This window comes from Oncorhynchus gorbuscha, linkage group LG26 (assembly GCF_021184085.1).
Source record: "Oncorhynchus gorbuscha isolate QuinsamMale2020 ecotype Even-year linkage group LG26, OgorEven_v1.0, whole genome shotgun sequence".
Lineage (NCBI taxonomy): Eukaryota > Metazoa > Chordata > Actinopteri > Salmoniformes > Salmonidae > Oncorhynchus > Oncorhynchus gorbuscha.
Genome location: NC_060198.1, coordinates 22860628 through 22870861, shown reverse-complemented (window position 1 = coordinate 22870861; position 10234 = coordinate 22860628). Strand labels below are relative to the sequence as shown.

The window sequence follows — 10234 nt, the reverse complement described above, 5'->3', positions numbered from 1 at the left end:
AGTCACCACCTTTCCATTGTCATTCATTTGTAGCTCAAACCATTCAGACGCCACACACACGTTTTTGTGAGAAGACTGATTTTCGGGATGTCTTGTGGTCTAAAACGCCACTGTAGCTCTGCCACCTTCTCACAGAAAGTTTCAAAAGAGAGCACCAAATATAGGCCTACTCTGTCTTCTGCACAAACAACTCAATCTGACCAAAAAAAAGATGTACATGAAGAGGAGCCTCGTTGACATGTTTTCCAATCCCCCTGGATTGTAAAATAAGACTGATGTCATATCATATAACATTATATAAACGGAGACTCCCCATTTCATTCATTTCAGAAGACAGTCTAAACCTAGTAGCCTACCATGCCCTGAAACCACACATGAACATGACCGTCTGTACCCCATCCACCTTTCAGGGGTATTCTTCCTATGCTTTAAGTTCTGCTGGTTTTCTAAGAGTGCCTCAATCATCTTTGGACGGGAGGCTCGGAGCCAGTTCGGTTCCCTTGACTCCAGTGGTGAAAAGCAAACACAGCGGTGAGAGAGACAGATGGTGAACGAGAGAGTGAGAAAGAGGGTGAGGGAGAGAGAACGGCTATGCTTCAAATCATTGCAGTCACATCGCCACAGGCAGAGACATGTGTGGTGGTTAACTAGTATTTGTATGGTATTTTCCTACTACCGCAGAGTGTGAATGACTCTGGACAGCACTACTGCATACACAGTGTCATCGTGACTGTAAACACACAGTTCGGAGGACTTGACCCCCATACCAATTTGAACATTAATAGATTCATGCATTTAAAAAAAGGGACTATTGCCAGGTAATATTAAAAAGCCTGGTTACCATCTACCATCCTAATGTGTGCCAAATCCCAAGGGCACATCCCAGGAGTATTCATGAGGCCAACATTATAACAGACTCCCAAAGTGCACACTGGGAAACCCTTGTTTCAAATGTAACAGAGAACAAAGAGATCCGAGGCCAACCTCCCCGGAGAACAACAACAATTACTTAATGCCATTGTCTGCCTATGCATGGCTTGCTCTTTGAAGTTTGAGGCTGGTATCTGTATAGCACTTTCTGACAACTGCAGATGTGAAAAGGGCTCTACACATACATGTGATTGCATTTGAGTAAGAATGAGTCTTAAAACTACTTTATAATTTCACTCTGTAGCTATTTCTTCCCATTGTCATTGTGTTGTGCAGCCATGCTGTGGGTGTGTTACATAGCAGGTTCCATTTTCAATGAATCATAGGAAACATTAACGAGCCAAGAACAAGAACAAGACATTTCAATGCCACTTCAGGCGTGTCTTGTACCCGTGAAAGGACGAGGCCCGCCAGCTTATTTAAACTAAACTATTTCTCTGGTGGTTGCCCTAGCGAACTATTCAGTCAATGTGCTTGGAATTGTTTTAGTAGAGCCCAATATAAATTCCCAAACCAGTTATATTGATCTATCCGGTAGCAATGGAAGGCACTAGCATCTTGTCCTCTAGGCCTAAACTTGGTCAGATGCATTGGCACATCCTTGCAGTAACATCAGTTGAAACATTCAGCTGGGTTGTGTCCATCAGGCACTAAATGGAAGAAGTGAAAGAGGAAGGGACTACCTGGACTTGTCCAATAAACGCTCATGTTCATTTTCTGTTGCAAAACATTTTTCTTCTAAATCAACACAACCCCGATGAGAAAAAAACTACCATCCAACCCCCACGGCGTTCATTGTGTGTGTGTGGGGGGTGGGGGGGGGTGAACCATATCCAACTTCAACAATAAGCTACATAAAGCCTTCCTGAGAAGGCAGGCATGTTGTCGTTTCAATCCCAACCCATTAATCTAGTGGTGGTGGTGGGTGTCTGCTAATCCAGCATGCTCGTAATCTCCAGACTGATTAAACAGACAGTCTAATGCACCATGTGCTACCCAATACTGCCTTCTTTTTACATCAAGATTTGTTTAGTTGGAAACATTCTGGTTTGATAAGAATGATGAACAATAAGAATGATCTATAATGAAAAAATGTGGCAAACAGAAGTATTACTGTCGTGGCAAAAAAAATCACGATTTTGTAGTGTACCCTTGCTTTGGGGCAAGATAACATGGTCATTACGGACATTACAGATAGACCTGTAGTGTGTGAGAGGAACAGATGAGGGCCATTTGAGACGCCACATTACAGTTGAGCACTGAGCAGCTAGAGTCAGTCCGGGTGGGTTTTTTCCATTCACTGCCCAGGGGTGCAGCTGAACAACAGGACCTGGGATATGGCGACATGTGGTGCGGACTGCAGAGAGGACACGTTGCATGGAAACGTCTAGAAAAGGGCTAACGGGGCCTGGCGTCAGGCTGAGAGACTGATGAACAGATATACCAAGGTGAGCGTATCAACACAAGCCAGGGAAAGAAGAGACAAAAGGAAGGCAGAAATAAGAGAGAACAGACGGGACGGACATAAAGACGAGAAGCACCCACGCAAAGAAATCCAAACCAACCCACTTGCTTCGAGGATCCTGCGAGCTAAATGGCTCGACTGGAAAGCCAGCGGACAGGTCAGCAAGCACGGAGGAGCAAGGACGTAGTGGATCCATTTGTAAATGAGCAACTCAGGTCCTTAAATCACACGAAGGAGTCTTGGCAGAGCCCTGTGAAGCACACAGAATAATTGAAGGACAGGGCACATAAGACCAAGCCTGTTGTTCCATAGTTTGGCTAAAAGGGGCTTAGTTCCTCTCATGCTAACTAGCCTAATGTAGGCCTAGGCTACAGTTATGTGCCAAACGGCCATGCAATAAAGGAAGCTGAGCGAGCATGTCAGGATAAACAAACTGCTACAATTATGGTAATAAAACAAGAGACTGGGAACCAATCAGAACTAAGCTCTCACACACTAGTAACAGAAGGAAGAGGTCGGTAAGTGCTTGAGGGCTTTACTTATTTAAAACCTTGACACACCTCAAAGTCATCTCTCCCAATTTCCTTGCCATTGTTTTGGTGCAGAAGAATATAAAATACAGTTTTGCACTTAAAGCAAATTGGGATGCCAAAAGTATTGGTACAAACGGATCTCACACTCATTTGCATTAGGTCAACACTCACATGCCCCACCGTCACTCAATATATTTCACACCAAGTTTAACATCAGTTGGAGGAAGGATAAGGACCTATTTCTCCATATTGCATTTGAAGGGATTGAAGGAAAAAAGTTATTGCACCACGACAGTACATTAATACATGAGGCTTTGTGGAGATTCTACTTAAGATGAAGAGGAGCCTGTGAGAGGTGAGCACAGACGAGGAAGAGAGCGAGAAAAAATAAGTAAACACTACAAAAAATATGAACATCCTGTTAGCAAAGGCAGTGGGTGTGCATAATGGATGCTTGGCTAGTCTCAGGCTTTGAGACAGACAGCTGCTACTTGGGCTGATAGGAGGCGCTGGTCTCTGGAAGAGGCAAAAAAAAAAATGGATCGGACAGTGAAATGCACCAGAATAGGCCTATCATTATCCTGAGTCAGTGCACTGCAGCACTAAAGCTGAAGGAGGAGAACATCAGAGCCCATTTCCACAAAGCGTCTTAGAGTAGGGAGTGCTGATCAAGGATCAGTTTTGGCTTGTAGATCATAATGAATAAGATTATATGGACAGATCCTAGATAAGCACTGCTACTCAAACGCTTTGTGGATAAGGGCCCAGAGCCTACTGGGCCATGTTGATCAGACACTTACCTGCACAGGTGACCTGTCCTGCATTTCAAACATGCTCTCCAGGAGCAAGATAGGTTTGCCTGGGGGTGTTTTGACATGGAGAAGGGGTTCACGGGGAGAAGAAAGGTCACCAGAGAGCACATGATTCTCAAAGCAACAGTATTTCACAAACACATTGAGCCTATGAATGAATAGATATGAATCTAAAAACAACTCCTGTTAGGTAGAATTGAAAGCAATAGAATTGAAAGCAATAGAAAATGAACACCGGCCACCTGCCAAACAGGGGTATATTTTGGCACTGGTAACACTTTGGACTCCACAGTGTGAGTGCTACATAAAAACAGTCAAGTATGGGTACAAGTGCGAGTTGTGATTTTTGCAAAAATAAATGCTGCAGTAGCAGTTTTCAAAGTATTTCTGTCGTTTGGTTTCATATCTGGTAATGCAAAGAAATCTTAATCCTAACGTTAGCTATCCCACCTCGCACAGCAACACTGCCTGTCTGGAGGGCTGTGAGCACTGAAAGATTTGTTTATAGAAGCAATGGGCACAGGCATAAAAGTTGGTCTAATTTACTTAAGTCTACCACTTTGTCCTTGTGTTTCTTGGCTATTTACATAGTTTTGTTCACAAGCTCGGTTGCTTTTCAATGTTGAGTTTGTTCCCACAGCTAACAAAAAGAGGCATCGTTGGCCTCTACTAGTGACATTGTCACAGGCACATGTGATGACTTGAGTGGCCCTGTTACCAAGTTACCCTTAAAGGGGCAGCTAAACATTTGTTAAAATACTCCGGTCACAGAATATTAAATCGAGCAATATACCACATTACTTCTTACAAGTAATACATTACTTGTTTTAGAAACATTAAGAACGCTCATCTGTTTTTCTTTGTGTAATTATGATAAAATTGATATTTTGTCTGGTAAAAAATCAGAGTGGTTTGGTAAACCGCTACACCCCTAGTGTAATTACGTGTGGGTCAGGACAAACACCGCGTGCAGACATACAAGACATCACACAAATCAAACTCGTCCTCGGGGGATTGCTCAGAGCTAAAATGACCTTATTGTGGCTGCATCAACACCACCATAGCGACATCAACTGGTCTGGAAAGAACAAGCTTTCCTTACACAAGACACAACAGACATCCAGACACACACACACGACATGGTGGTACCATCAACGAGCTTGCCAACCTAAACTATGAAAAGCAGGAATAGGTCTGTCTGGTGAGTTTAAGTGTTTGCAAACATGTTATATCTGTTCATCATATCCACGTCCAAAACATTCTATGAGTCATGTACAAGAAAAAAGAAAAACAAAGTCCCCCTCCCTCTCTGCAAGAGGAGTGCCCTGTCACTTCTTAAAGGTGCAGGCACCCCTATTCTCTTCTCCCACACAAACAGCCAGACAAAGACTGTAAAAAACAGCAGCGGTGTCATCATGCTCCCTCTCTCTCTCTCACTATAATCTGCCTGGAAGTAAGCCTATTTGGTCTTACGCAATTCGCCATGTGACCGACCAACTGCCTTCATCGTGCCTGAATGTAGGTTATCCCTCATGCCGTCGGCCCGTCTTTAGCTTTAGTTCACAACATTCAAACAAGGCCTCTGTGACTCTGACCCAGTCAGGCTCACGTGGAGTCCCAAATGGCTCCTTATCCTCTACATGATGCACTACTTTTGATCCTAGCCCTACGGGCCCTGGTCCAAAGTAGTGCACTATATAGATTGATGAGAATGCCCATGGGCCAGGCCCTACACTCAATAACCAGTGGGCCTTGTGGAGCTGGATTCAGAGGAAAGCTGCAGGGCTGACTATAAAAAGATCCAAACATAGTTGAATAACATGTGGGCACTGAGGATCATAAAGAAAAGGCAAATCCAACTGAATAGGAACATCTAGCATAACCAGGAAAAGCTAGCCAGCGCTATTCAAAAAGTTAACATAGGACCAATACTGAATACTTGAGGGTGAAATGTCAATCTACTCCTACATCATTGCATCTGCATGTAAAAAACGAGATTGAAACACCCTCCTCTATAGGTTAAAATCTACTCTTACGTTGATCACATTAAGTGACTCATCCAATGGAGTCAACAAGGCAAAGGATCAGCAATATCGGACATAAGATAACAACCGCACTGGAATTAACCTAACCTGGGGCCATGCCAGCTTCTTCTGGATATCTCTGCCTTCACTTCTCTGAAAAAGGTGGTTTCTTTCTCTGGTAAATGCCTTAGATCCAGGCTTATCCCTGAAGACATAAAAAAAGTGTGTTTGAAGCAGAGGACAGCACTGCACCGCAGCATCAGAACACAACAGGGGTTTCATTCACTTTCATTACCCATCACTTCCATCAGGGTGACCTTCCACACAAAGGAGGGTGAAAGCCACATCCTCATGAACACAGGACCAGGAAGATGTAGCGCACACACACGCGTATGTAACATGAATGGGCCTGGATTGGGCTTACTTTCAGCAGCAGAGAGTGGTAAACTGGAGATGAACCCTGAAACTGGCAGTGTGTTACTGCTAAAACAAGGCTACAGATCCCCAGTGGCTAACAAACAAAGCCTGGATGGAGTCCCGCCCTGTCACACACTCTAGCATCGTTGTATTTTCCACTACTTCAGTCGCTGACTCACTCTCTGCTTTCTCCCCATCCTAAATTCCAATTTAGTAAACATTCCCCCATTCAAAAAAGCCCATTCCACTCTGTCTTTATCCAATTCATTTTCTGTTGTGTTGAAAAAAAATACCTAATAAACATTTTGTCCAGGTATTAGGTACTTACAGAGAGATGTGTCGCTGCTCGATGTCCACCTTGGTGAGCTCGTCCTCCTCCACGTCAGTCTCTCCTCCGGAGCTGCTCTCTGTGGCGTCCGAGTCGAAGGCGCTCTCCGTGGACCTCAGGTTGGTGGTGCAGCTGAGGGACAGGCGCTCCAGCTCCGCCGGTACAGAGCCGTCCTTCAGGAATCGCCCAAGCCCCTCCCTCTCCTGCAGGGTGAGAGGGGCGTCCTGGCCTCCTCGTCTCCCGCCAGTTCGGAGGGCATCCAGTGGCCCCAGTGTGCTCTCCAGGAGCCCACCCAGCTGCTGTTGGACGTGGTGCTCCACCTGCTTGGCCTGAACCACCTGGAGGCGCTTCCTCAGGCGCCGTAGACGCCCCTCAATCTCGCCCTGCCGGCTCTTGCTCTGCTGAGACCGCTCCTTAACGTCCACTCCAAGGCTGCCCATGCCCAGGGAGGTCTGTTGGTCCGTTGGGGAAAGGGATGATGTCTCCGTGGCCAGCGATGGTGGCCGTTCGGAGGGTTTGCTGTCGGGGCAGTCCATAGGGGTGTTAGTGGAGGCTGCGGGGGGTGCTGGCTGTTCAGGGTTTCCAGCAGGGTTGTAGGACAGTGCTGTGGGCTGCTGGTGCTCCCCTCCCCCATTAATAGGAGAGTTTCCTCTAGAGGCAGCCGTGTTGGGTTGGGGCAGTCCATGTCCAGCAGGAGGCCTGTTATTACCTCCATTGACCGTTGTCATACTGTCCCTGTCCGGCCCGTTTTTGGCAAACTTCTTAGCCACGCCGTTGACCGGTGGCGGTGGGCTTGACAGGGCAGGGGGACCACCTCCTCTGCTGTTACTCATGATGCTCTTGAGCTGCTCCTCTGAGAGCTCCAGTGTCTTGTGTTTCCTGGGCAGGAAGCTGGGCAGAAGGCCGTGTTTCTGCAGCAGGACGCCTTGCAGCTTCAGTGACTCCTTGGTAGAGGGAACGGACGTCACGTCTGAGCATAGGTACGACGCCACCAGCGGCTGGAGTTTCCCAAGAGGTGTGGAAGAAGCCTCGTTGTTTCGCGTCAACTCCTCCTTCCCCTTACCTGTGATGGACCCCCCGTGGGGACCGCGCTCTTCAGAGGCCTTGCGCTTGACAGCGCCGTTGCTGGAGACGAGGATGTGACTGGTGCCGCCGTTGCTCTCCACGCCGCTCGGGGAGAGGTTGGAGGAGGGCGGAGCCAGTTTGAAGCGGATGCGGTGAGCTTCGGCCGGCGCGTCGGTTAGAGCGGGCGCCATCGCAGCCATGCAGCACAGGGGGGAAGGGGGGGCGGGCGAGGGGGCCTCTCCCGGTGCCGAGGCCAGCTGCACACCACCCACCTACTGCCTCGCCAGAGGACAGCCTAGGAGAGGGAGGAAGTCGGAGAGAGGGAGAAAGAGGGGTAGAGAGTTTGTGTCAGAGATTTACATGAACACAGCACAACATCCGTGTGACATTTCAAATGTTCAACCTTGACAAATCATCATTCAGGGTCATCCAAACCAGTCTTACACCACACCAAGATGATTCTGTGTGATGCCTCAAATTTGCCTATAATCGTCATAATGATCTGGCCCCAATTCCACATTACTACTCTGCAAGAAAACCGGTTGCTGAAGCTTTGAATACATATGAACCCATCAGATATCACTGACATGTTTCTGGAGCATAGAGGAGCAGGTGCGTAGAAGAAACCATAGCTGGAGGATAGAGCGTGAAGTGTGTGTGGGGGTGGAGGGGCATTTACCAGCAGAACTACATTGAGAGGAGCTATGCAGCTTAATTTATGTCTGCATGGGACACGAGAGGCAACAGCTGATCTCACCAAATGTAGGTCAGAGCCCTAGCTGGAGCGAAGGCCTACCAAAACGCATCCAGACAAGGGGGATTTCAGCAGCCAAGCAGTAGACTAATGGCGGGGGGGGGGGGGGGGGGGGGGTGATGGGAAAGTACCCTACCAGGGGTCACATCTGTATTTTCAAAGTATTCTCGTGGAGCTCAGAGGGGGGCTTTTAAGACCCCGTAGCCACGCTAAGCTCACCGTTTCAATGTGCAATTTGGTTAAATGTTTGGCAGGCTGCCTGGCTAATGTAATTCAAGAACAAGGGAGGATAGACTGAGGAGAAGGCAGGTAAATCCTAATGGTGGAAGGAAAAATATGTAGGTGGCTGGCTAGCTTTACAAGTGCAAATTCTTCTTACATAACTGCTCAATGGAAAAATCCAATATTGCTAAGAAATGTTCAGTCATGAATACAAACAGGCCAGGCTGACAAGACGCTACATGAAATCACTATTCATTTTCTGAGAAGTAAACTAAGAGGGATAAAGAGAGAGCAGATTGGTGTGTTTTTATGCTCTGAAAGGGTGCCGTGCTGTAAAACTGCAGCTCCGAAGGGTGTGGTGATGGATGACACAGGTGTTGGGTTACATTGTGCAGCTGCATAATAGGATAGGCTACATGCTCCATCATTTCCTATTAGATTAGGGCTAGGCTTAAAAATCACAAAAAAAAGGCAGTGTTGTGTTCAGCTTCATTACATTTGTCAACAAAGAATGCAATAAAGTAAAGAAATGCAATAATATAGAGAATCACGTAGGCTTGTCTTATGCAATCGTGGAGCCTACGTCTTCATTACAAGGCAAAAACAATGTCCCCATGTTTCATCTTCAAGCTAAATGCAAAGCATTTGCTGGGCTATCGACCCCAGTACATCAAAAACCAGACATTCAAACTATTCCTACTTCCTAGATGTTAAATTCCTTTTTCCAATTTGACTCAAAACATATATGTTGCAATAGTGATCGTTTCTCAACGGGGGTGTTTTCTTAACAGTCACAAGTAAATGAGGAAATATTGACCTATCGATGTGTCGTTGAGCAGCTGCAATATTTTAAGCAACAGCGCGAGCAAGCAGAAAGGCAAGAAGTTCTCAAAAGGAAACTGAAAATGCAAATGGCAACACCTTCAAAATAAGGCCAGCTGCTAAGAACTGACGAGGGGGGGATGGACGTGTCATATTCATCCTAATCTTGTGATAATGTTTTACTCAAAATGCCTTGCGTGTGGATAGGCTGGGACGAGGAGTTACTGCAGTAGGGGGGTGGGGAGGTGTGAGGAAGCAAGTTGTTCCCCCTCTGGCCAACCACATCTTATTGACAGCAAAACACTGACAATCAATCGAAGCTGAATGACAGTCAGTGCAACCAATCAGACAGCTCTGCACGATTGGTAGGTGGGGAATGTTGAACAGCAATGCAGATCAGGGCATATATCCTCACAAAATTGGGGGAAAATGTAAGGGAGAGAAAGAGTAAAAGAGGGGGATGGGAAGGCCCGAGTCATTTGAGTTTTACGAAAGCCATTTCTGGAAGCACTTTTCAGAAATGCTCTTTGGTGAGTTTTCCTAAGGCTGTTCCCTTATGTTGCTGGTTGAGTGGGGAGACGGCTTAAGTAGTGAACAGATTCTAGAACATTCTGGAGGTGTATGTTCACCTGAGAGGTCAACTTAACAGTGCTAATCTGAACCCATCATCTGTGCTGCTGCTACCATATGTTGAGGGGTCAGGTGGGGATGGAAGGCCCCACTTCAACCTTTTTGGGATAGGGGGCAGCATTTTCACTTTTGGATGAATAGCATGCCCAGAGTGAACTGCCTCCTACTCTGTCCCAGATGCTAATACAGTGGGGCAAAAAAGTATTTAGTCAGCCACCAATTGTGCAAGTTC

General features: G+C 46.6%; 1 protein-coding gene across 3 annotated transcripts in view; it reads right to left on the bottom strand.

Annotated features, from left to right (window-relative positions):
* LOC124016319 (KAT8 regulatory NSL complex subunit 1-like) overlaps positions 1 to 10234 on the bottom strand; it is a 76954-nt gene that overhangs the window by 40432 nt on the left and 26288 nt on the right. For all 3 annotated transcript variants that reach the window (XM_046331868.1, XM_046331870.1, XM_046331869.1), the window contains exon 2: positions 6510 to 7869. In XM_046331868.1, the coding sequence (XP_046187824.1) occupies positions 6510 to 7774 (1265 nt within the window). In that variant the 5' untranslated portion in view covers positions 7775 to 7869. The remainder of the gene's footprint in view (positions 1 to 6509; positions 7870 to 10234) is intronic.